Source organism: Vigna unguiculata, chromosome 4 (assembly GCF_037176805.1).
Source record: "Vigna unguiculata cultivar grain cowpea cultivar isolate G323 ecotype 2 chromosome 4, ASM3717680v1, whole genome shotgun sequence".
Taxonomy (NCBI): Eukaryota; Viridiplantae; Streptophyta; class Magnoliopsida; order Fabales; family Fabaceae; genus Vigna; species Vigna unguiculata.
This window is the reverse complement of record NC_140795.1, coordinates 540,981-566,162: the sequence shown is the minus strand read 5'-3', so window position 1 is coordinate 566,162 and position 25,182 is coordinate 540,981. Positions and strand designations below refer to the sequence as shown.

General features: G+C 35.9%; 6 protein-coding genes and 1 pseudogene across 12 annotated transcripts; 4 read left to right on the top strand and 3 right to left on the bottom strand.

Annotated features, from left to right (window-relative positions):
* Positions 1–101: 101 nt before the first annotated feature.
* Positions 102–2,189, bottom strand: LOC114180257 (uncharacterized). The gene is made up of 4 exons (XM_028066543.2): positions 2,073–2,189; positions 1,731–1,843; positions 695–775; positions 102–374 (listed from the first exon to the last, which is right to left on the bottom strand). The coding sequence occupies exons 1-3, from the start codon at positions 2,134–2,136 to the stop codon at positions 695–697; spliced, it is 258 nt and encodes an 85-aa protein (XP_027922344.1). The 5' UTR covers positions 2,137–2,189; the 3' UTR covers positions 102–374.
* A 2,237-nt stretch (positions 2,190–4,426) lies between these two features.
* On the top strand, positions 4,427–5,938 carry LOC114181430 (transcription factor MYBS3-like). 2 transcript variants are annotated; one of them, XM_085672454.1, is made up of 3 exons: positions 4,427–4,875; positions 5,089–5,285; positions 5,366–5,938. In XM_085672454.1, the coding sequence occupies exons 1-3, from the start codon at positions 4,605–4,607 to the stop codon at positions 5,543–5,545; spliced, it is 648 nt and encodes a 215-aa protein (XP_085528580.1). In that variant the 5' UTR covers positions 4,427–4,604; the 3' UTR covers positions 5,546–5,938. The 2 variants fall into 2 exon arrangements, with proteins under 2 accessions (XP_085528580.1, XP_027923683.1); XM_028067882.2 differs by having other exon boundaries at positions 4,434–4,875; positions 5,386–5,938.
* A 3,713-nt stretch (positions 5,939–9,651) lies between these two features.
* On the bottom strand, positions 9,652–13,258 carry LOC114181210 (Tetratricopeptide repeat (TPR)-like superfamily protein). 6 transcript variants are annotated; one of them, XM_085672452.1, is made up of 3 exons: positions 12,837–13,258; positions 12,218–12,615; positions 9,652–11,762 (listed from the first exon to the last, which is right to left on the bottom strand). In XM_085672452.1, the coding sequence occupies exon 3, from the start codon at positions 11,501–11,503 to the stop codon at positions 9,722–9,724; it is 1,782 nt and encodes a 593-aa protein (XP_085528578.1). In that variant the 5' UTR covers positions 11,504–11,762; positions 12,218–12,615; positions 12,837–13,258; the 3' UTR covers positions 9,652–9,721. The 6 variants fall into 6 exon arrangements, with proteins under 6 accessions (XP_085528578.1, XP_085528577.1, XP_027923398.1 ...); XM_085672451.1 differs by having other exon boundaries at positions 9,652–11,759; XM_028067597.2 differs by having other exon boundaries at positions 12,218–12,299.
* Positions 13,259–14,182: 924 nt separating this feature from the next.
* Positions 14,183–15,794, top strand: LOC114181211 (1-aminocyclopropane-1-carboxylate oxidase 1-like). Its single transcript, XM_028067600.2, has 3 exons — positions 14,183–14,526; positions 14,621–14,844; positions 15,043–15,794. Exons 1-3 carry the CDS (start codon positions 14,425–14,427, stop codon positions 15,626–15,628), a joined length of 912 nt encoding a protein of 303 aa, XP_027923401.1. The 5' UTR covers positions 14,183–14,424; the 3' UTR covers positions 15,629–15,794.
* Positions 15,795–16,331: 537 nt separating this feature from the next.
* LOC114180232 (tetraspanin-2-like) lies at positions 16,332–18,832 on the top strand. The gene is made up of 3 exons (XM_028066520.2): positions 16,332–17,029; positions 18,126–18,457; positions 18,570–18,832. The coding sequence occupies exons 1-2, from the start codon at positions 16,532–16,534 to the stop codon at positions 18,435–18,437; spliced, it is 810 nt and encodes a 269-aa protein (XP_027922321.1). The 5' UTR covers positions 16,332–16,531; the 3' UTR covers positions 18,438–18,457; positions 18,570–18,832.
* A 303-nt stretch (positions 18,833–19,135) lies between these two features.
* LOC114180231 (S-adenosyl-L-methionine-dependent methyltransferases superfamily protein) lies at positions 19,136–22,178 on the bottom strand. Its single transcript, XM_028066519.2, has 8 exons — positions 21,813–22,178; positions 21,532–21,599; positions 21,092–21,239; positions 20,928–21,008; positions 20,738–20,824; positions 20,520–20,605; positions 19,901–20,021; positions 19,136–19,455 (listed from the first exon to the last, which is right to left on the bottom strand). The coding sequence occupies exons 1-8, from the start codon at positions 22,053–22,055 to the stop codon at positions 19,378–19,380; spliced, it is 912 nt and encodes a 303-aa protein (XP_027922320.1). The 5' UTR covers positions 22,056–22,178; the 3' UTR covers positions 19,136–19,377.
* A 1,442-nt stretch (positions 22,179–23,620) lies between these two features.
* LOC114182652 (cytidine deaminase 1 pseudogene) lies at positions 23,621–24,795 on the top strand (annotated as a pseudogene).
* Positions 24,796–25,182: the final 387 nt, after the last annotated feature.

Here is a 25,182-nt window from a genome sequence, read left to right as displayed (position 1 = left end):
ATTTCTCGGTGGCCGATCTCTCTCTAAAAACCAGTTTATTAACATATGTAAGCTTCCAAAAGAACCACAAGGCTAAATTTGCAACAGAAAAACAAATAGAATTGCAAAGCATGCTAAAATATATTAACAATGGATTGAACCCCAAATCTGAATGCAGGACTGAATATTCTATACATCATTCCAAACAAAAAAATTATATTGCGCATTTATCTATTTCATCGACCAGTGGGGAAATGCTCTATAACTGCAAACTGATGGATGAAATCTCACTTGACGTCTCAGTAGCATTGAAAAAGCACATCAATACTACGTCAAATACGTGCTCTTATAGTACATCAACACTAACAGCGAACATAAGGTATTCTTCTGAAAACCTGAAATGGACAAAAGCTAATGAACCATGCAGCTTTCCAATATAATAAAATGATGCAGATGTTACCTTCCCACGCATCCAAAACAAAGGAATATGTCAAAACGTTTACTCCATTTTTTTTTTCAAAAAACTGGTAAAACTAATTGGTGATTAATTATAGCAAGTGCAATGAAGATCTTGCATGAGAAAAGAATATTCTAGGATATTTAGAAGGAAGTCAGAGTATTAAGGTCCAACTGAATCTACATCTATAGACATTTAAACGTCATGTTGGAATCAGATTGAAATTTACAATGGCAATGAGATTATGCTGTATCATACCTATCGCAACTTTTTTGCACGTTTAGAGGGTCGTACCGTCTCCTTTTTTGATTCCTCTGGAGTTTTTAAGTCGATAAATGGCTGAAACAATTGAGACAAAGGTTATAACCAATTCATAATGATACAAAAAATAGTCCTTGAAAGAATCTAGTATCTGCACAGCCATCAACGAATTCCTTTTAAAAGGAGAAACAAAAAAAATGTCACCATTGATTGACTAAGAAGAGTAGTGCAAACTATTTGGGGGAGTCGGGGAGGACCATCAACTAACTGCCAAGGTTGAATCAGTTCCAATGATTTGAATAATGGTCCAACTGGACTGGATTAAAATTATCAAGTAGCTTAAAATATTTGTACTTGGCTTATCTCAAGGAGGGTAACCCTTTAGAAGAGATAATGTGTAGTAGCAAAACCATTTATTGGAATATTAAGGCAGTTTTAACAATATTTTGTTAAAAACGTGCATGTATTCTGTTAAAATCTTCAAAAAATTTCAGTTAACAACTACGCCCTGTTTAGATAAACGTCTAATCTAAGAAGGTAAAATATAATTGAGAGGTTTTGGAGATACATATACATTCCCAAAAAAGTTAAACTAAACTTATTCACCTTAAGTACTCCAGAAACAAGATGGTAGGAACTTGAATAAAAATTCAGCGCATAAGTTAATTCTAATCTGGGGGAAATTCAATTTATCTTACTTTCTTGTTTAAAAATAAGTTATTTTAAACGACACTTATTCTCCCAATGCACAGTCCTCAAGTTCAATAAGCCAAATCCAAAAGCTTCTACATGCAGTCAGGTGAAGTCTTTTGCAAATGGGCTATATTCTCAGAATAATGCAAAACTAACAGTCACAACTCGGTTTCTGTTTCTTCACAAAGATCTGACTCAACTGAGGTAATGTGACTAGTCTAGGAAGTGTGTACCAACCATTATCTATTTTTATAGCACTAAAATGCCAACAGTATACGAGGCTCTAAAGTTAATCAGAGAAGTATAATAGAATATAGATGAAAACGAGTTTGCATTTCACCTCTTCCCATTTGGTTTGAAGTTCCAAAAGCTCTTGACAGTAAGCAAGGCATTCGGCATGGTATACCGCTGCTAGGTCTTTGATCAAAGCCTTCCTCTTGATGATACCGACCACTTCAACAATAATTGAAGATTAAGAAAATAGAATTATCATTAATCAAGCGCAGACATCCCAATTGCAATGTCAATTACAGAATATGTCCACAATCACAAATACCAATGCACGACCGATGTTTCAAATCGAAGCCCTAAAAACTCAAAATTTCAATTCGCGAGAAGACATAAAAAAGAAAAACAGAAAATAGAATCTGTAACAGTGAGAGAGAGAGAGAGAGAGAGATACTCCGACTAGGGTCAAACGGTAATGGAGGATCGGAAGGTTGTGGGGGTTTCGGTTCTTCCGCCATAGCTTTCTGCTGCAGTCCCTCTGAACATGCTGTCGTAATTTCATATTGACTGGGCTCACTCTATTGGGCTAACAAATGGGCCTTTTTTTTTCTTAGCATTCAATTCTAGGAACAAAAAAATGTAACACTTCGTATATTCTGCAAAATCACATTTGCATTTTTAAATATGTTTTATAAAAGAAAACTTTATCTGTTATCATTAATGTTGTAGTTTTTTATGTATGTCATTTAGTCTATATTTTTTATTTAACCTTCATATTTATATGATGATGCACTTAAATAAAATTATTGATAAATTGTATTTACTATTTAAAATAAATAGTATAGAATTTATGTCTACGACATGTATATATTTATAGAATGACGCGTTGACATTATTTTCAAAATTTAAAAACATAAAAAAGTAAAATTAATATCAAACGAAAATTTAAATTCTAAATCAGTGATATCCTAAATTGATTTAATACAGAAATCCTTCTATAGTAATAATTATAACATGAATTAATGTAGAAAGGTCTCTCCTAATATTAAAATATTTTGACTTGTTATAGAGAATTTATTGTATATTAATTTAGAGACAAACTTATGTTGTATATCACTTTATATATTAGTAGTATCAACCCATATAAAATCTGAAAAAAACTACTATAAAAAGTGTTCTTTGTACAGGTGGAATATTCTGTAGTGGGTCTTTCATTTCAACCTTTGTGAGATGCAGTTTTCTATGTTTTTCCTTTTACTTCCTAGTTTTGTTTGCACTTCTATCGTATATATAATAGACATGCATAAATGCAACAGTTTTTATTAAAAAAGTTCATTTTTAGAATGATTTTGAATGTAATTATTACAAAAATAAATCATAAACAACTTTTAAACTGGTAGTTCATATATTAACAAATAATAGAGAGGTGCATATAAATATACTTGTGTGTGAATAATTCATAATTGCACGATTAAGATGTTATTATGTGTAAGTTAAGGTGTGATTAAATAGAATAATAGTGGGTGATTAGTGATAGATGATGATATCAGATAAAAACTAGCTAAATGATTTTATAGTATGAACTGTCGAAAACTGTCAAATACAGCTCCCAGTTTCCTCATCTCTGTAATCACTATTTTTTCTTTATTTGTGTTGCTTTTGACTTCAGGACAACGATGTTCTGAAGAAGATACCTCTTAGCAAAATCAGAAGGGTGTTATTCAGAAATGTTGTAAGGGTACTCATACTCTTAATATAATGTATCTCACAGTTGAAAATTTAGTGGCCTGAGCTATTTCCGTAGAAACAAAGTGCTTATACATTGGACATTAATTAAAAATCATTCAGCTATCTTCTTGATTTTGGTGATCATGATAAAGAAAAACAAATGTTGTTATTATAATGTGTCATTGTTTAATAGCTTTGACAGATTGCGACTTGCAAACCAACCTAACCCGTCCTTTAACCTTTTTTCTACACCCTATGTTTGGTGCTTCGTTTTCCATAATACTCAAACACTAATTGTTACTATTGTTAATTTTTTCAGATTGGTCGTCCTTTCTCTCTGCATCTGCACTGCATCGTCACGTCCTAAGGAAGCACACAGAAAAAAACTATAATATGCAAACAGTGCTCGTCAAGGACTTTGATAGGTCAATGAGTAAGTTCAGGAATGAGATAAGAAACATCATATGTAATATACTATATATTCTCTAAACACCACAAGATTCCTTCCCAACAAAATGCCAAATAACTCTCATATACTTCTTCTGCTGCACATCTTCAACTTGGATTCAAATTCCTAATGCTTAATTAATTATAATAATACCACAAACCACTACCAAGGTGGTGGGTGATATAACACCACTTTCTCATAAACAATTTAAGTACGTTTCCCTATGAACAGGAATATCCTTAATTACCTCTCCTTTACCTATGTACCTTTGCAAAACAATCTGCATGCTGCTTTTAAAGCATGATGTGATATGTCTTTTCCATTCAACTTATAGCAAAATTTGCAACAGTTAATTACTCATATACGTATAAAGTATTAAATATGTATAAACTACTTACTTTTTGCAATACATTGATGAAGTGGTTAAAAGCATTAGAAAGTACACGTGTTTTGTGTGTGAGTATGCCGTGTGCAACCCTAAAACACAAGTACTCACCAAATAAGATAAGGTATCTATATCCTCATGATTTCTTTTGTGTACAAAAGAGGAAAAGAATAAAAGAAAGAAAATTATTGCAGAAGCATATATATATATATACATATATATTTCAACAATAAACTATGTCCATCCAATTAATTTCTCTAGGTGTGCTTCCAATTTCACAACCCCACACCTCACTCATCATCATATATACCACCAAACATATCTGTTATTTCTGCTCTCTTTCTCTCTCTTTTTCTTCTAAGATACACACATACACACACACAGTTTCTTATTCTGCTGCTGAAAGTGTCAGCTGAGAAGGGAAAATGGGCAGAAAATGCTCACATTGTGGAAACATAGGTCATAATTCCAGGACATGTTCTTCTTTCAGAGCAACTTTTGTAGGAGTTCGTCTCTTTGGGGTTCAACTACACATATCAAACTCTTCTTCTCTTACCATCAAGAAAAGCTTCAGCATGGATTCCTTGCCCTTGTTATCCTCTCCATCTTCCTCCTTTTCTTCATCAAGAATATCTATTGATGACCATCTATCAGATTCCGATGGCCTCATTGTTCGACCACAAGACAGGAAGAAAGGTATGCATCACACTCAAATTCATCCACATTTTTAGATCTATTCCTCCACAAGGTAACAATAATAACATTAAACTTCCTTTCTTACTGTGGATTTTTATGTTCTTGCACAGAAAAATCAGATTTTTTGCCACTTAATATATATTTTCTTTCTTCGTTCACCCATCATTTTATATTATATGATGATCTTTGTTCATATATACACATATAATATAGGAGTGCCATGGACAGAAGAAGAGCACAGAACATTCCTTGTTGGACTGGAGAAGCTGGGAAAAGGTGATTGGAGAGGTATCTCTAGAAACTATGTGACTACAAGAACCCCAACACAAGTTGCAAGCCATGCTCAAAAGTACTTTATTCGGCTTGCAACCTTGAACAAGAAAAAGAGACGTTCAAGTCTTTTTGACTTGGTATATACATATATAGATATAGATGAACTCCTTAGTTATTACCCCATCTTTAGATATATAATGAAATTTGGTGTTTACAGATATTGATTAATTATGGCAGGTTGGTGGAAGCTCTAACTCTAAGTCAGGTGAAATTGAGAACGATGTCACCTTGTCACTTCTTCAAGCACAAGAAACCAAACAGAAAGACAGTGATGATTGTTGTGAAGATGAAGCAGGTGCAGATCATGAAGCTGTTATGTGGCTTCATCCTCAGATGAAATCTTCATCGAACAATAGTATTGCAGCAATTCCTGATCTGGAACTCACTCTTTCAGTCTCCAAGGGAAAGGCTAAGACCATGGAACAAACTAAATCAACCCCTGGTTCCTTCCTTCTTGGCCCAATTAGCGTCACTTAAACAAAACATCATAAATCTCTCCAAAGAAAACACATTTTTAATATTGTTGTTGTTTTTGATATCGGTAATCATTAATCAGGCACTAATCTACTATGCAATCGCATGTCTTGATGATATATAGAGCAAATGATTATTTTATGTATGTATAATCAAATATTTCTTTGTATCATATAGCAAATTAGTTCAGTCTGTTCAACGGAGTTATTAATGAACTGTGAAATTTTATATACATTTTTGTTCCTAGTTGATACCTTCCTATGGGATGTTTTGCTTAATATATGTCTTAATAAATGGTATATATAGTGTAATAAAGTTTGTTCTGAATGCATAATGCACAAGTTTAATCACAACTGAACAAGTATCCTTTTTAAGTGCTTTGCCATGTCAATAACTCTACATAATAGAGACTGCTGATGGCAAAAAAGTAGGTGATTGGATGAAGTTTGGTTTTCCTTACTTTTGGCACAAAAGCTTTTTTATTTATAATGTTGGGTTTAATTTAAAGTAATAATGTTGGATTCTGTTGAGAAGATTTGGACTCCACTACCACTAGGGTTGGAAAGGTGGCCCTCTAGCCTTTAGAATTAAATAATTAAACACGCATATAAAATCTAAAATTTCCTTTGTTTTGGAAACATGACTCAACATATGACAGAATTTTGTTCATTAATCCATTCATATAAAATTCATTTCCCTATTTGATACACTGATAAAGTGTAAACCTTCTCTTAGTTCAATAAAATCGGTTATTATACTGTTGATTATATTAACATGAAGTGCCATACATTAAATATATTCAACAAATTTGGTAAAGCAAATAGTTTTGGGTGATTGTAGTATATATAACTATATGTAGCAGATGTTCTCCAAGGTGTGATAGTCTAAACAAGTTATAATGAGACTTTGGAACAAACTGTGGAGGGATAAAAGATTATATTACACATGCTTGTATTAGTATTTATTAAGCAAACAAAATGACTCAATACAAAAACTGGTTTATTTGGTGAAAGAATCTCATAATGAATCATTGTATTACATAATTTATTGTACTTAATGTGATACTCTAACATCTTGTCTCCTTTGGCTTCACTCTTGCGACTGAATATGGAAGGTAAGATGTGCACAAAAATACTGAAAACTTCAAACACAATTAAAGGAAGTTGTTTTTACTTTTCAATGTTTCTAGTAATCCACGAAAGAAAATTCAAACGCTTAACAAGACAAAGTAGAATTTTCCAGAAAGCATCCTTGTAAAGCACATGGCTTTAATTAGTCTATTCTGCATCGAGCTATAGTGCTTTTAAACTAAGTGATTTTTAAATTGGTCCGACAAAACTCGTGTATCATATGATTTTCATAGAGTATACATAATAATAAGGTGTGCTAACTTTTCAGATGTTGGTATTTTCAAGCAGATGATGCTTTCTTAATTTTGAAGGCTAGGAAAGTCCACAAAACAAGGTAAAAAAAATTTGTCATATGTTTTCTTCCGATTCATTCTTTAACATACAGCAGAGATTGAACTGTTAAGTACACCTAACTTGCCCATTTTTAAAATGAAAGCCTTTGATGCAGAATCACACATGAAAAGAAAGAAAAAAAACAAAAATTACTACAACATACCCTAATTATAATCCTGTTGAAAATGTGAAGATAAGGATAGAATATGAAAATGAAGCTTGTCCACAAGATTCTAAAGATCAAGAATATTGTATGTGTCAATCAAAGCCAGTAGGGTCCTTTTGTCAGATGTATCCCATCTGTGTTGAAGTTAAAATCCATTAGCAGACAAAACCCTAGACTGCATTTCAATTTCCTTATTCCATGGTTCTTTCTAAATGACTTTTTTATGTATAGAACTTTTTGTATGTGTCTTGAAACATGAACATAATGATACATATATGTAGTGGATTTTAAGAAAACCAACTGCATAATCTTCCAACCATATATACTCATTCTGAATTTTTACGATTGCTTTTATTGCATTTGTCATCATGCATAAGACTGATGGTTACTATATTTTTGCTTGGATGAGTGAATATGATGTATCATATTTATGAGCACTTTTTAGACATAGTGACATCTCAACCAACAATCCGTGTCTTCTTTACTACCTGTAACCATCTGTGTGGTGTCAAATTATTTGGACTTTTCACTCTATAGCAGCTTTATATATACATGTTCTATTATGGTTCACATGAAAATTGTGGATGGAACCATTTTGTCTTTGTTCAAATGTAATAGACCTATGAGTAGCTTATTTTGGATAATGCAGCCACACCTACAATTTACATGAAATTTAATGCAGAACAAAAACGTTAATACAAACAAATTAGGTGTCTTAATTCAGGCATCACCAACCCTCTCAGCATCATCATCAATGCTCAAAGCCCCTCACCAATATGCTACTTCTTAATTTGGATGGGACCTCTTTTGAATTTGGTTTCACTTAAAACCACTTATTAGTAGGTCTTCTGTAATTTCCTAATTCATTGCTTTAACTTTAATCTGTTACCAGAAAGATATCTATGATCATATGGCATGAAAAATGTGGGATTTAACCTCATTTCTCAAATGGTTGGACCAATCATTTTTTGGCCTCGTTCATCATTTAGTTTTGACCATTTGAATTTGCATCAGCTGATTCTACAGTCTCTGAAGAGTGCAATGTAAGAAAAACTACTTCTAGTATTAGAATTAATGATTTCTAAGTTCTAAATCAAGAAACTATATGTAAAAATAATAACACAATTTGAAGACCGACATTCTTCAATGATAAGTAAAACGCATAAATATATTCGACTGGACCAATATTTTCTTTTGTCTCATGCGTCATTTAATGTTGTCCATTAAATTGGCATCTGTTATTTCTGCAATATCTTCCAAGTAAGCAAACGCAGAAATGTGAAACTGGACCATTCTTTTGTCGTATTCTGATTTTGTCCATAGTTAAAATAACATCAGCTAATTTAGTTCTATTTTTGAGACATCTCGTACATATTCTAACTGTATTCGTCCCATTTCACTGCTACAGCATCATTTACATCAAAACACAGTAAGACTTTTTCAACAGAAGAAAGAGATTCACGGGGCTCAAATTATTCTGTGATTGGGAAATATTATTACTTGAGGAGGATGAACTAGTTGACATAGGCTCATTGTGATCACTAACAAAAAACTTCTACAATTTCTTATTGTTCAAGTCAAAAAGTACCAGATTAGTCATAAGCATCAAGAGTTATCTCTATTTTTCCTATTTCTCATAGTTCTTATATACTCATCATTTCCAAACCTCTTATATATCCCCTTAGTTTTTATTGTTCTCAAAACTCTCTATTTACTCCAATAACCTGTCTCTAAAATATTCTCTTCATCCAAATCGGTATTTGACCTAATATATCAATCGGAATTGAGCTTTATTGACCCGATTTAGTCCTTTATTGACCCAAATTAGGTGTCTTTAACACCTAATTTTTTAGCCTAAATTTTTTATATCGCTTTTAGGGAGATTTAATTTCTCGACCAAAGTTTTTATATTGGCACAAGTAAATACATAGTCTGCTAGTAAGTAAAAGACATTAATTCTTGAATAGTTCTCCTGTTAGGCACACAACATCAAATCTCTGGTTCTGCAATCAAGCTTAACACATATCTAGACACTCAATTCAGAGTTTATTCATGCATGAATATTTATTTCAATTTCTACACTTAAAAGGGCAGGTTTCTTTGTTCTTGTGAAGGAGAACTAGAGAAGACATTTAATCCAAATAGACAAACTCTGCTGTTTTATATGAGGAAAATAACTCCTTTGCTTACAAAAGGACCCTGAATTTCGATTTACAAACTGAAAGAACATTAGCAGACAAGTTGCAACTTCAAGATGTACTTTCGGAAGCTTCAAGAATGAAAACAAACTTTAAAAGAAACATATATACAGAAATTATATCTTCACTTTTACAAGAGAAATTCAAAACTGTTCTCCGTTTTATTGGTCATAGATGGTAAATAGAAGATACAAACAACACAATCAGTTATATCAATTCCTTTCTATGATCTTCTCCAACCATAAGTCAGGAAAATGAAAACCATCCATGCTAAATTTACTCACCAAAGAATGAATTGTGCTTTCTTTTAGTCTATATCCTATTCTAAACATGAACTCTAAAACAACCAAAATGTCATCCAACATATCTTCTTGTGATAGACTGTTAATCAGGAACTCAAAAGTCTGCTCCTGCGGTTTCAGCTTCCAACTCGGCATGTTTAGCAACCACTCCAATCCCTGCAGAGAATGTCCTTCTTTGCATAACCCACTTATAATATAATCATGCGTACTGGCTGTTGGTTGCAAATGCTTATCCTGCATATCCTTCCACAGCCTAATCGCACCCTGTGTATCTCCTTCTTCACATAGTCTTTTAATAAGAGGATTAAGAGAGGAAACTGATGGCTCTAATCCCTGTGCCAGCAGTTCATTCAATAGTTTTGTTGCCTGAACCAGCTCCCCATTCTTGCACAGGCCTTTAATAAGAGAATTGTATGTGATCAAATCACGAACAATGCCCTTCTGAACCATTTCTTCAAACAAGCTATGTGCTTCATCTGTCCTTCCATGCAAACACAAACCTGAAATCATTGTGGTATAGCAAACTGTGGTTTCTGCATAACCTCTGCTGCACATATCCTCAAAGATTTTCCTTGCCTCAACAAGATCACCAATCTTAAAATACTGATGCATCATTACATTATAGGTGTATTCATTTGGCTGAAATCCTTTTTTAATCATCTCAAACCACATTTTCCTGGCCTCCCCAGGCAATCCCATCTCACAGAGACCCTTGATCACAGTTGTGTACATAACCCCGTCTGGGAAATATCCTCTGTCCTTGAGATCATTAAATACCCGGAAACCCTCAGAGTTCTTCCTCTTCACGAGTCCATTAATGATTTCTTGATAAGTAAAGATATCAGGATTGCATTGTTTGGCAATCATAATATGAAGGATCTCAGATACTCGAGCATATTGTCTCTCCTTACAAAACCCCCTAATAAGTGCATTGAAAACAACATTCTCAGGAAGTAAGCCATTTTCCAGAAGTTCCCTAAGAAGTTCATACCCTTTCAAAGCTTTGTTTTCTGCACAGAATGCCATTATCAGATATCCAACAGTTTCCACATTTATGCTAGCAGCAACACCGGACTCCGTCATCTGTTCATACAATGTCCAAACCGAACCAGTCCTCCCAGCCCTCAAACAACTCAAGAGACATGCATTCCAAGTTGCTACGGAGGGGCAAAACCCAATCTGTTTCAACATATCAACTGCATCTTCAACCATCCCAGACCTGCCGAGACGCTGAATATAACCCTCCAAGGAAGCAGGCTCTGGAGTGAAGCCCGGGCAATCAAGCAATGATTTAGCTGCTTTACAGGCTCCAGCATCAACAAGCGCACAGAAGAGGGCATTGCAAGATGATTGGTCAGGTGAGAAACCACAAGAAGAGCACAGCCAGTGAAAGAAACGGAGGGAGAGGAAGGCATTGTTCTGGTGGTTAAGATAAAGAAGGAAGAAAGAAGGTTCAGAAAAATTAAAAGATGGATACAGGGAAAGAAGGGTGTCCTCCCATCGGGCCTTTGTTCTTGTAATCTTACAAATTTCATGGACAAAGTTGCAATCTTTAGCATCGAGGTTTTCGGTGGGAAGATCATGATTCCCTTGTTTGGTCTCTGAGGAGAGGTTTCGGAATTGGGCAAATCTTCGACAGAAGAGGGTCGCAGAAGAATACATAGGAGCTCCCCTCACCATTGTCATCGTCATGAAATTGGTACACGCAGCTAAAAACCTTAATATAACAGGAAGAAACAAAAATCAAATGAAAATGCTTGGTGGAGCTTTTCGATGGACCTGAGCTCCATTAGACTAGCCCCTGCCCCCAAACCACTGAACAGGAGAGGGGTATGAATGTAGAAGGTTCCTCCAACTCCTTGCGACCTTTTTATTATTTATGAACTTCAGTGCTCAAACACACAACCATTGAAATTTAATCCATCAGAAATAGATTGAGCTGAGAACCCTGCTATTGAATTGAAAAAGACAAATTACATTCTCAATTCAATTATCCATATGCTTGACAAAATCAAAGTCAAAATGAACCATGTATTTAGTCCAGAAAGAAGATATTTTTTCTCAAACTGAATCAAAATCAATTAGCTTACCCTAATATTATCATTAAGCTAAAAAACTTTTCGGACTCTGAACTAGAATAATTAACAAATTGAAATCTTAGGGATTCTCAAGACCTGAATAGTGTTTTACCCAAAAATTAATAGCATCACAGAAACCTAAAACTTTGTTCGGTGGGTGGAATGTGAAGGCATGTTGGTAAATACTGAAGCAGCAATGCGAAGCTTGCATGAATGAATAAAAGCTAAAATATTTCAAAATCTCAAGGCGTAGAAGGTGGATTGCTAAAAAAATGCATTGAATCAGAAATAAAAACACGAGTGGATTGAGAGAAGGAAACGAAAGAACCTTTGTGAAAGAGTGAGCGTTGCAGAGGAAGAGGATCCACCGTAGACACGAACTGCAACGAGGTTAACGGCTGAGAGGGGAACTAGCATGTACAAAAAAATCATATAGAAAATATAAAAATAAGAGATAGAAAGAAAATATTAAATAAAACTTGGAATTCCTTTATCGCATGAGCAAAAGGTAAAAATTGATAGGAGTTTGAAAGTTTAAAATGCGGGCTGGCCCGGCCCGTTTAGCCCATCCCGCATTTGGCCCGCAAGTTACGGGCCGGACAGGCCCACACCGCACAAAATTCGTGGGCTGGAACACATGGCCCGCCCCGCAGATGTCTTGGCCCGCAGGCATGCGGGTTGACCGGCATACATTGGAACAGTTTGACTTACGAAGAAAAACACAACCTGAACATTTTAAAATAAATTTTGGACATCATAAAATCATAAAGAAACAGGTCCTGCACAAGTGCAATAAACAACATAGAAAAACACTCCATAAAATCAAGTCTTGAAGTATCAAAACAAGTCTTCGAGCATGAGAAAAACAGGTCAAGTTCAATAAAAAACATCAAAATCAATTCAGGATACAATTTCGAAGCAATTCAATTAACAAGTTGCTGCCATACCTCTCAATTTCGCAAAACCCCGTCAGCCACATATTCGAAGCCCCAATTTGGAAGAAAAACCCTGCTCCAGCAAAATCCCCCTCAATTTACAGTCAATCGTGATCGATTCAGCGAAAGAGACGCGTTTTGGCCGTCAATCGTGATAAGTGGCCGTGACTCGTCGTCGCCGCGTTCGAGACACCGGAAACGCTGCAATGGTGTCTGGAAATCGCGAGTTGCAGTCCAGATGCGAGGGAAAGAAAGAGATGGAGGCAGTAGCGTTGTCACCGGTGCACGTGCGATGGAGGCAGCAACGTCGTCACGGCGGTGCGATGGAGGCAGCAGGGAGAGAAGAGAAACAGATGGGTCTGTCCACTGCGAGTCTGCGACGATGGAAGCAGCAAGAGAGAACACAAACCAATATTTCAGTATTTTTTTTTGGTGGTGCTTAAAGACATGAATCATATTGTAAAACTATTATAAGTATTATTTAAGGTGAATTTTAAAAGAATAAAGCACATATATCAGCTTATTTTCTATTTTTATCGAGTTTAAAAATACAGTAACATTTGTAAAATTATTATGTGAAATGGTTTAGACGTAATGGGAATAATTAAATAATCATAGCTTAAACTTAAATATAATAATTGAAAAATCTCGATAAAAAAAGAATGGAATAACTCAAATGTGTTAATTAAAATTATGAAAAAATTATTGTCTAAACATTATATATATAAAAAAACCTATATTCCACACTCACATATAATACACTTTTGAAAAATCATTACCTAAAATTAAGATCATACTTACTTAACTTCAAATCATAATTCTTACTTGTTGACTAATTAAAAAAAAAAAGTCTTGATTTGAATGTCTAAGCATAAAAAGACGTGTTAAGATTTTATTTTTTTTTAAATGAGTCAATTTTAAATGAACACTAATACTTTTACACCTCTACTAAAATAAAATAACCATTGAACAGTTTTATTTTAATAATGTAATAATATATATTAGAAATTTAATCCAAAAATAGAAAAAATATAATTAAAATATTAATGTAATGAATGTTATAGTGATTGTTTTTGTTTTAAGAAATTGTGAAATATCGTTATTTTTTATTATACGCAATGTCATCCAAAACCGCCCACTGGTTTATCAACTCCATTCATAGTTATTCATTCTGCAACCTTTTTTTTCTTTGCTATTGCCCATGGTTTCGTTCAACCAAACTCGACCCACTTGAAGTTGAAAATAATTTTGTTGAACAACAATAACGTGGACCAAGATCAGTGAAACTAAGAAGCATCATTGAACTTGCTTTACAAGGGAAAATCTCATTGTTCATCAAAATCAAAGAATAAAAAATGCAAAGGATCACTTGATAATGGAGAAATGAGCTTCCACTGTTCCCATTCTCAAGCCACCATGTGCAATCATTTTCGGTCTATGCTTAGCACATACTTGTCAAACTATCTAACTTTGGAAAAAATCCATTCACTACTACCAACTTTCTCTTACAATTATCATAGAATATACCACCTTTTGGAAGCCTATATATTCCCCATTCAGTGATGTATCTTGGGCAAACAAACAAACACTTACCACATAAATGGCTATTCCTGTTATAGATTTCAGCACTCTCAATGGAGACAAAAGGGGTGAAACCATGGCACTTTTGCATGAAGCTTGTCAGAAATGGGGTTGCTTTATGGTAAAGAGAATTATGTATATATATGTGTGTTATTACTTCCTCCTTCCACCACTCTTTTTCCTTTTGCTCATTTTCACAAATTGTATATGTGCAGATTGAGAACCATGAACTTGACAAGAAGCTAATGGAAAAGGTGAAGCAGCTAATCAATATTCACTATGAGGAGAACCTGAAGGAAAACTTCTACCAGTCTGAGATAGCAAAGAGCTTGGACAAAAAACAGAAAACTTCTGATATAGATTGGGAAAGTGCTTTTTTCATCTGGCATCGCCCCGTTTCCAACATTAGGAACATCCCAAACCTCTCTGAGGAGCTTCGGTGAGTTAACTTACTCAACATTTCAGTAGTTTTTCATAATTATAATCAATAAATAGAAAAAATGTGTTAAAAAGTACATCAGAAAGTGTTTCTTTCAAACAAGTCACAATCTTTCTCCCAACACATACACAAAGAATCTTAAGATGGACATGCACATAATCTTAACGATGGTATTAACAATTGTGTATATAACTGCAGCCAAACGATGGATGAGTATATTGATGAACTCCTTAAGCTGGCAGAGAAGTTGTCTGAGCTTATGAGTGAAAATCTTGGTTTGGAGAAAAACTACATCAAGGAGGCATTTTCTGGAAGGAATGGACCTGCCATGGGAACAAAAGTGGCCAAGTACCCTCAGTGTCCACACCCTGAACTGGTTAGAGGACTTAGAGAGCACACAGATGCTGGTGGGATCATTCTATTGCTCCAAGATGATCAAGTTCCTGGTCTAGAATTCTTCAAAGATGGCAAATGGGTGGAGATTCCTCCCTCCAAGAAAAATGCCATTTTTGTCAACACAGGTGACCAAGTTGAAGTGTTGAGCAATGGCTTGTACAAAAGTGTTGTGCACAGAGTCATGCCTGACAAAAATGGAAGCAGACTCTCCATAGCCAGCTTCTATAATCCAGTTGCTGAAGCCATTATTTCCCCATCAAACAAGCTTTTGTATCCGTGTAATTATCGTTATGGAGACTACTTGGAGCTTTATGGCAAGACCAAGTTCGGTGAAAAGGGTTCTAGATTTGAATCCATCAAGAATATGACCAACGGCCATTACAAATAAAAGAACTCAAAAAAATGCCCTTCTTTCTGGCTAATTTTACAACTCATGTTCAAACGTGCTTCCAAAACGTAGCCAAGGAAAGGAAATGTAATAGGGGACACGTTTCATTTTTCTTTTTTACATGTTTCAGTATGAATAATAACACAAAAAGCAGTTTTTTCTTTAATTCATGAGAGGGGTAAATTGTAAACCATTTTTATTTGTTTATATGCATCCTTTTCTGTTATTATAATAGATTTCATTGTCGTCGTGAATAGTTGTTCACTTTAGAAGAATCTGATATCCTTTTTCTAAATGAAAAAGTTAATACAGTCGTGGAAGAATACGAAATAAAAGAAAAAGTGAACTTTTAAGCTGTGAAAATACAAAGGCAGAGGAGATTTCTGCATATCTATGTCCAATTCCGTGTCCTCTTCTGCTTTGGTTATTTTTTTAACATTTCTCATGCTTTAGCCAAAGAAGCGTGCACAATGTACAAATAAATCCTTCTCAACATTTATTCATTGATCCAGCCACCAATAAAAACACCAACCAGCAAAAGATGCATTTTTTCTTTAACATATCTATTCTCTAATTTTACTATAACGAACGTTCTAATCCAGAACTTGCAACAGAATGCAGTGAAAAAGTTTAAATGAGATAAACTTCAAAATCTCATCCACATACTTCAGAACTCAAAACATATTATAGAAATACTTTCAGACATTTAGATTACTATTACTCAAGAATTTTTTACATCAAATACTAAATTTAAACTTGTAATGTGAGGTGTGAATAGGCCACCTTTGACACACAAGCCATCTTCATATATTTGGTTCTCTACTTCACTTCGCACACTCCACCTGTGAAGTTTAGTTTACAAAAACACATTTTTGGAAGTAGAAGAAGAGTATTTAAGATCCCATGGGAGTAAGCAACAACATCACTGCGGTGGTGAACTTCATAGCCCTGTTGGCCTCAATACCCATAATAGGTTCAGGAGTATGGCTGGCCTCCAAACCAGACAACGAGTGCATCCACAACTTCCGGTGGCACGTCCTCGTCCTTGGCCTCCTCGTACTCCTCGTCTCTCTAGCTGGCTTTGTCGGAGCTTACTGGAACAAGCAGGGCCTCTTGGCCTTTTACCTTTGTTGCATGGCCATCCTCATCGCTCTTCTCCTTTTCATCCTCCTCTTTTCTTTCATCGTTACTAGACCCGATGGAACCTACTATGTCCCCGGAAGAGGCTTCAAGGAGTCCATGCTCCATGGTTTCTCCCCCTGGCTAAGGAACCATCTCACCGCTTCTCGGAGTTGGAACAAGATTACCACTTGTTTGGCTGATTCCGATGTCTGCATTAAGCTCACGCAGGACTACGTATCTGCTGATCAGTTCTTCAACTCTCATATCTCTCCTTTACAGGTTCCTCTCATATCTCATCACACACTCATTCACTTTGTTAACCATGTCGTAGTTAAGTGAACTTTGTTAGTTACTAGAATTTGCTGAACTTTATTGCATGTTCAAGAACACTTCAATTGCTGATCTTTATTAAAACTAATGCAACGATTCACACGAAAAGCTTTGAACTTCATGGTTTTAAATTAGAAATTCTTTTAGACTGTGAACAATTAAGAATAAGACTTCTTATTGGGTGATATGAGATTCTTAGGGATGAGTGAAACATGATATCCTTCTAGCTCCTTCCCTTTGGAGTGGCTTAGTTGTGAAGTTTCTGTGTAGCATAAGAGGAGTTGGGAAAGAAGAGTGTCTGTGATGTTGGAAGTGGGTGGGACCTGGTTTTCTATCTTATTCCTGCAACTTGGCCTACCATATATGACATGGATGGTTTGGTGTTTAAATTAGAGGGTATCAGGCCTCCAATTCTGATACTGTGACCTACCTGCAGATAACAACTGTCCACCTAAATCTCATCACTTACAACTTTACTCAACTGTATCTTGGGTCAGCATGACTTGAAAATGCATATGTAAATAGTATAAAACGTTACATTCCATCCACATGGACTAGAATGGGAAGAATGATTTTTGTTTTGCCCCTATAAAGGTCTATATGCCAGCTGAAAAAGCTACCAACTCATCACTGATTTACTTGTAGAGAAATGGAGAAAATTCGGAGCAGAATAAATTAATCCGCCAACAATATTTCAGCTCATTTTTTCTTGCTTTATTCCACGTGCTGCTAAAGCCTTGTTATGGTTGCCAGCTTTTTTGGCTGGATGTATATCACGGGGTTGTTTTCTTTATGATAAAATCTGTTTTAGGTCTATTAAGTTTTAGTAAAAATTAGATTTGATTCTTGTATGTTAAGAATGATGCCTTCAGTGTTAAACTTTTGATTGGTACAAACGATCTTGTCCCTTTTCCAGAAACTTAATGAAATTCACATATTACTAAGAAGAAGAGATTTTGAGAGACATGAAACATATTATAGTCCTGTCTCTTGCTTTTCCTTTGAAAATAAAACTCATTGTATATCAACAACTGATGTATTACAGTCAGGATGCTGCAAACCTCCAAGTGCTTGCGGATACAATTATGTGAACCCCATACTGTGGATAAATCCTGTTAATCCAATGGTAGACCCAGATTGCTACTTGTGGACTAATGAGCAGAGTCAACTCTGCTACAACTGCAATGCATGCAAAGCAGGTCTTCTGGGGAATCTCAGAGAAGAGTGGAGAAAAGCAAATATCATTTTGATGGTGGCAGTTGTTGTCCTCATCTGGGTCTATCTCATTGCATGCAGTGCCTTCAAAAATGCACAAACAGAAGACCTTTTCCGTCGTTACAAAAGGGGTTGGGTTTGATCTTCTTTCTGCCACTCAAGGTTTTTTTTTTCAGTTCCCATCCTTCCCTCTTTTTATTTTAATTTTAAATTTCTTATTCCTGTCAGTAGCTTTTTCACTAATGTGTATATTCCTTGGTGGTTTTCTCTTTAGGACTATGAAAAGTAATGAGAAGTGATAAAGGAAGAATTCTTTCAACATTGAAGTAGTCAAAAGAATGGAATCCTGATTCAGGCTTTCCTGGGTATACAGTAATTCTTATATGTCAAATTGTCCATGACTTGTTATATATGCATTTTGAAATAATCTTGGTGCTTAGATGTTGGTGGTATATGCAATCTTGACAAGCATGCCGCTTTAGCTGTATTTTAAATGTGTAATCAAATTATTTGAAGAAATTATAGTTTAAACAGTAATCTTGATTCTTGAAATTGAATCTTAAATATAAAACTGTGTTAAACACTGATAGAGAATTTTATCAGTCATAATGATTCTATTTGACTCCTCCGGTGGAACGTACTTGTGATCTCTATCAAAGCAAAAATTTAAATGTTGATCAGGCAAAAAGGAAAAGGCAACCGACACCACTCGCCATAAAGAAAAGTGCTTTTGAATTTTAATGTTTTGCAGATCTCCCATGAACCGAAAGGTAGATCTTCCCAAAGTAACAATATTTTATGAATGATTGTAGAGTAAAAGAAACAGAGCTAGGAATTCAGTTTGTGAGTCCAATGCTGGTGGCAACACTCACCAACACCAATAGATTAGTTATCTATTGCATATATTGATATTCCATGAGACAATAAAACAATTTAACTGGAGTTTTGTATGCATTTCTATGAAGGGCAATGCTATAAAAAAATTTGCATGCAATATGATTATAAGAATGAATTTCTTGCTGATAACTGATAATAAGTAAAATAGTAAATATATTACTACGAACTCTCATTTCGTATTTGTCTCAAGCAGTAGAGAGTTTCTTGGAGTACACAATGTACATAGGATCTGAGCGTCCAGGATTAGGAGATATATCAACAGCCTACACAAAAAAGCAAACAACATTAAACCATGGAGTATCGACCTCAGCAGTAACACTGCCAATTATAGATGGAGATGAACAATAGTGAAAGAAAGTACCCTTCAGCATTAAATGAAACAGACTATAATATGTTAATAAACTGATATTTGGCGATACATTTAGTTAAGGGGAAAAAAATGCCTTAGAAACATGTCAAACACGGAAGGACTCCGCAAGATTAATCACAAACAAACTAGTTTTGTTGCAGGCTGAATAATGATTCAGATAAATTACAGGAGGAAGAAGTTAGATATTAGAAAGGAATTTAAAAACTGGTGCTACTACAAACTTGTCCCTATAAAATGTGTCCTCCTACAACTAAATGGGAAAAATAACTGTGACAGTGGAGATAGCTGAGTGTCTTTCACTTGAGTATGGAAAGAAAATATCAATTATGAATTACTACCTGAGGAGGTTCAAATCCTCCAGCATAATGGAAATATGATCCAACAATCATCACATGATCAGCATCCCCAGTTGATGTCCATATAGAAATGGCCTTTGTCCAGAAGCATCGGTTTGAAAAGCTTAAATCACCAATGAAGTTATCATGAGTTGAATAGGGCATGTCAGTACAAGATCAATAACAGATGAAATGTCATCTAAAAGAGAGCAGGCACAGCTGTGAAGATGAAGTGCTAGTTTATATGAAATATGAAATAAAGGTACATTTACATTTGTGTGCATTATGACAATCTGGGAGTGAATCTTTGTGGTCAAGGAGTAACAGATCTTGAATATGATTTAAAATCGAAATGACTGTATAAAGTGGCATTTATAACTAAAAGTGAGACACTTTTATGAAAATTAATGGTGTAAACACAATTGCAGTTGCACCTTTCTTAGTATGAAATTTCTTGCAGATTTCTTTGTGCTAAGTTCATTGGTTTTAAACATTTAGGTTCACTATAAAATACATCATTCTATCCATTTGTCTGGCCCTTTAGCTTGCTCATGTAGCCTTCTTTGCCATCTTTTTTCCTCTACACGTCATAGAATTTCAAAATGACGGAAAATATTATCACCTCATTATGGCTTGTCCACCTGGCTTGAGAACCCTGCACATCTCCTTGAAAACATCAAGTGGCTTTGTAAGGTAATCAACACTGACCTGAAGAGCATATTCAATTCTTAAGGTTTCTTAAATCATGACATATGCTTAGCAAGATATTCTAGTAGAGACACAGTCAATGTATTTAACAAGAGAAGTCCCTTTTCATCAATAATACAGTAGTATCTTTACCACATTAGTGATGATGTCGAAAGAGTTATCCTCCAATGGGAGTTTGGGGTTCACATTTAAGTCTTGCACGACATACTCTGTGAGAACCTACAACATCAGCAACTTCAATTAATAGGTCCCCGTTTCTCTGTCAAAATTAAAATGTTGAATTAAAGATCAATGATGAGCACAAAACACTGTATTATCTTACTGGGTTCCTCTTCAGCTCTTGTTCATTCATGCCTAATCCCACCACTCGTTCTTGCTTGTATCCTGGTGGAAAATGGCTGACCTAATGCAAAGTGGAGATTTATGACAATATGTATATGCAACGCAACATCAGAGAGACCAGAGTTATAGTACTAAAACTCTTACCCAACTGCTACACATATCCAAGATGCTAACTCCAGGAGTGTTGCTAGGTGGGAAAACTTTGGAGTAATACTTAGTCAAAGCAGCAATTGCAGGGTCATCAATGTGTGTCACAAATCGAGGTGCTTCATAGAACAAGGAATCTGAAGTCCTGAGAGGAGATTTTCTTGAGATTATACACAAAGATTAACAGAACGAAAAAAAGGATTAAGAAATATTTGAGGCCACTGGTGGCTTACAAACAGCAAGGAATCAGCAATTCAAGATAGCACTAGCAGATAATAATGACATTAGAAACAAAAAGGTACAAGTCAAAAGATGCAAAAATCTTTATTCTTTTACACAAACAAATATGGAACACAATGCAGAAAGCAAAATGATTACTTTATAAGGAGAAAAAGCATGTAATAACAGTTCTTGAAGCAACTAGTGGAGAAATTTACTCATCATAGCGCTGGAAATCCTCTTCCTTAAAGGGAAACTGCTCAGGCCATTCGACATTCTTCAGTAACTGTAAAAAGGTAACATAGCAGAAAGAATGAGAGAAACAAACAAACACAATTCAATCTGCAAACATATTGAAACCAAAGGCACTGAATAAACAGATAAAAAATTGTGCAACGCTGACTAAATTGCTGAATATGAATACAGTTTCATCATTCAGCTATGAGCATGCAGAGATGATCAAAGATGCAATTAGGGGTAAGATTTATGAAATGGTGACCTCATCCACAGAGGGACCAGCCGTTATCTTGGCGGAGGCCATGAAGGACTTGCTGCTACCCATGGCACCAAGCATGGTCATAAAGTGAGAGAAGAAAGAAGCTCCAAGGCCCAAAACCATGCGACGAGGAGGACCCTTAACTTTCCAATTCAACTTCTTAGTAGTGGCAAAGGTCGAAGAGTAACAAACACAGACAGAACCCAACACCGGCAATGACAACCTTAGTCCAACAACATTTGCCATCTTCCAACCAATTCATCCACTGTCACTGCTGGATTATCCTCACACATCCTTCATCTCACCACACACAACACAACACAACACCTCTAACATATTGCAACACGTGGCTCCCTGCAACTCCACTACCACCATCCAACAATTTTTTAATTTCCTATCCTTTTTCGTTTCAAATAAATTATTGTATTTTCCATGAAAATATAATTTAAAGTTGGGAACAGTGATGTGTGAGATAAAAAAGAAAGTAAATCATGACTTGTAGACCCATTTTGAGAATCATGCATGAAATTACTGCAGATTTGACTTGAGCTAAGTGGGACACTTCATAAACAGAAAATTAATTTATTGTACGAAAACAGTTCACACAATGTTGTCAACACCTTCTAGAAATTATAGACAAATAAAAAATAAAATTAAAAGGTTACATTATTGCTTGAAAAACTTGAGAGCAATTTAATATGCAAACTACGCACTTTCATTGTTGTACAATTACTAAGAAACAACTCGCCAATATTCAATACAAGAAAAATGACATTTATACCCACATGTCACAACCTCTTGACCAAAACAAATGTAGAGATCAAACACAACTTTTGCATATTTATATTTAATTATAGAAACAAAAAATTTGAGACCGTCAATAAGTCTTGGTTTGGTTGTACTATTTTGTCCTTTGTTTTCAGTAAATAGGGTTGTTTTTTCTTATGGGATATCAAACCAAAACTAAGACCTCTCGAAAGTAAATGTTGGAGAACTACAAAGTTTGATACGAATTAGTAAAAAAGACAAGTTAAAGTATATAAGCATAAAGAAGTTCAATTTGGTTTAAAATCTTTTGAATAATAATACTTCTCGTATGTTTGATAGACAAGAAGTAGAAGCAACTCAAACAATAAAACGACAAATGAAGAAAACTAAACAATGATTTGAGTGTTACCACTAACTAAGCATATTGTAATGTGTGTGGTTTTGATGAGAGGTTTCCCTTCTTCAATTCCATTTGCTTTTTACAACGTAACACGCAACTTAAGATGAGAACCAACGTAAGAACTCCATAAGCAGTTTTTGTATTAAACAAAGTTGATAACGGCAAGATATTCACTTCTAAATTTAATTCTATGTATTAGGTTAAGAAACTTCACAATTACTTTCCTATGCATTCCAAGGAAACTCCATCTTTTTGGCTTACAGCTGCACTCCACGCAGTTAATCAAGTCCACGGAATGTTTAAATTAATTAATTAAGCTTATGTTAGATTGAATCAACCTCATTAAGTTTTACTAATCATGATAATGACTACAAAAATATCATCTACGATAAGTAACGATTATTGGAATATTTTCAATTATTGAGGTCACCAAGTTAGGTTAAGTATGTTTTTGTCTTGTGTGAAAAAAAAAATACAAGCTATTACGTCACATTTTAAATTGATTAGATCCGCAGCCATGTAATTATATAAAATATATTAATATATTGTTTATCTTAATCGCATTTTATAATTCACAAAATTTTAAAATCCTTCGCAATTTGGGATTCGAAGAATAAATGCTCTCAGAGTCTCTATAAATACAGTTGCAGGGCTTGAAAAGTTCTCCCTCCTCTCTCTCTCTTTCTCCCTTGTTTGTGGGAACAAAAACCATTGATTAACACTCCAAAAAAACCCATGGAGCAGCCCAAGCCCAAGCCCAGATTCGTAATATCGGCATCTGAGGCCCAAACCCATTCTTCTCCCATCGCCAAACTCCTCCCCTCCCTCGTCGCCCCCGCCCAGTCCCTCGCCCGTCCACCCATCTCCAACTTCCCCGTCGCCGCCGTAGGCCTAGGCGCCTCCGGCCGCATATTCGTCGGCGTCAACGTGGAGTTCCCGGGTCTCCCCTTCCACCACACCATCCACGCCGAGCAGTTCCTCCTCACGAACCTCGCACTCCACGGCGAGACCCGCCTCGACTCCTTCGCTGTCTCCGCCGCCCCTTGCGGCCACTGCCGGCAGTTCCTCCAGGAACTCCGCGACGCCCCCGACATCCAAATCCTGATCACCTCCCACGCCAACCCTCACTTCACCCCTCTCTCCCACTTCCTCTCCCACCGCTTCGGCCCCCACGATCTTCTCCCCAAAACCGCGCCTCTCCTCTTGGAGCCTCGCCACAACGCCCTCTCTCTCCCCACTCCCATTCCCCAAAACACCAACCCTAATAATCTAACGCTTCCCGCGTTGGAAGCGGCGAATAACTCCCACGCGCCCTACAGCGCCTCCCCCTCCGGCGTCGCCCTTCTCGATTCCAAGGGAACTGTCCATAAAGGCTCTTACATTGAGTCCGCTGCTTATAACCCCAGCCTGGGACCCCTCCAGGCTGCTCTGGTCGCCTTCATTGTCGGCGGCGGCGGCGCCTATGACGAGATTGTGGCGGCGGTGTTGGTCGAGAAGGAGGGGGCTGCCATCAAACAGGAGCCCACGGCGAGGTTGGTGCTCCATTCCATCTCCCCTCACTGCCACTTCAGGACCTTCCTCGCCACCGCCTCTTCTCATTCACCTATCTCATCTTGAACCACCATAGCAACAACACCATCAAAAAAAGATTGTTTTTTTTTTCATCTCCAATAAAAACCATTAAAATATAGCTCTGTCTTATCGTCACGTTTGGATATGGTGTAGAATACTTCCCATGCTATTATTGTGCCTCTCTGTGTGCTTTTAATATTATTTTTTGTTGTCACTGTTGTTATCTGTATACAATATTATATTTAACTCTTGGCCTCATAAATTTATGTTAATCATTAAAATAGCAAGAAAGAAGAACACCCCTTCTTTAAAGGAAGCCTTTTTAATGCAAATAGTTGATATCAGTGTCATCCTATCAAAGAGTTGTTTTTTTGATCCTCTGAATGCACCAGTGCTTTTCTTTTGGACCACTCTTTTCCACTGCTCCAGTTGGTGGAGCTTCCATATTCTACCTTTTCTAAGCCACCTTATGTTCAGATATGTTTTGCCACTTCATCAAATGTCAAGTATCTCTCTGTATGTACAAATGTATTTCTCTCTGTGGGAATCATTCCTTCCTCAGGTTCATTCCAACCATTATCAGGGAACACTTTTCGACAAGTGTTTTTCTTTCATTCCCATCAATCCTGTCTT

What these genes read in the sequence shown, in the direction of transcription:
- LOC114180257 (XM_028066543.2), bottom strand. Translation starts at nt 2,136, where the DNA reads ATGGCGGAAGAACCGAAACCCCCACAACCTTCCGATCCTCCATTACCG. An exon ending in ACCGTTTGACCCTAGTCGGA is followed by an intron (nt 1,844 to 2,072) that starts GTATCTCTCTCT and finishes TTATTGTTGAAG; the next exon opens with TGGTCGGTATCATCAAGAGG. An exon ending in TTCAAACCAAATGGGAAGAG is followed by an intron (nt 776 to 1,730) that starts GTGAAATGCAAA and finishes CAATTGTTTCAG; the next exon opens with CCATTTATCGACTTAAAAAC.
- LOC114181430 (XM_028067882.2), top strand. Translation starts at nt 4,605, where the DNA reads ATGGGCAGAAAATGCTCACATTGTGGAAACATAGGTCATAATTCCAGG. An exon ending in ACCACAAGACAGGAAGAAAG is followed by an intron (nt 4,876 to 5,088) that starts GTATGCATCACA and finishes CATATAATATAG; the next exon opens with GAGTGCCATGGACAGAAGAA. An exon ending in GTTCAAGTCTTTTTGACTTG is followed by an intron (nt 5,286 to 5,385) that starts GTATATACATAT and finishes TAATTATGGCAG; the next exon opens with GTTGGTGGAAGCTCTAACTC.
- LOC114181210 (XM_085672452.1), bottom strand. Translation starts at nt 11,503, where the DNA reads ATGACGATGACAATGGTGAGGGGAGCTCCTATGTATTCTTCTGCGACC.
- LOC114181211 (XM_028067600.2), top strand. Translation starts at nt 14,425, where the DNA reads ATGGCTATTCCTGTTATAGATTTCAGCACTCTCAATGGAGACAAAAGG. An exon ending in AGAAATGGGGTTGCTTTATG is followed by an intron (nt 14,527 to 14,620) that starts GTAAAGAGAATT and finishes GTATATGTGCAG; the next exon opens with ATTGAGAACCATGAACTTGA. An exon ending in AACCTCTCTGAGGAGCTTCG is followed by an intron (nt 14,845 to 15,042) that starts GTGAGTTAACTT and finishes ATATAACTGCAG; the next exon opens with CCAAACGATGGATGAGTATA.
- LOC114180232 (XM_028066520.2), top strand. Translation starts at nt 16,532, where the DNA reads ATGGGAGTAAGCAACAACATCACTGCGGTGGTGAACTTCATAGCCCTG. An exon ending in CTCATATCTCTCCTTTACAG is followed by an intron (nt 17,030 to 18,125) that starts GTTCCTCTCATA and finishes GATGTATTACAG; the next exon opens with TCAGGATGCTGCAAACCTCC.
- LOC114180231 (XM_028066519.2), bottom strand. Translation starts at nt 22,055, where the DNA reads ATGGCAAATGTTGTTGGACTAAGGTTGTCATTGCCGGTGTTGGGTTCT. An exon ending in CTGGTCCCTCTGTGGATGAG is followed by an intron (nt 21,600 to 21,812) that starts GTCACCATTTCA and finishes ACCTTTTTACAG; the next exon opens with TTACTGAAGAATGTCGAATG. An exon ending in GAGGATTTGAACCTCCTCAG is followed by an intron (nt 19,456 to 19,900) that starts GTAGTAATTCAT and finishes TTTTTTGTGTAG; the next exon opens with GCTGTTGATATATCTCCTAA.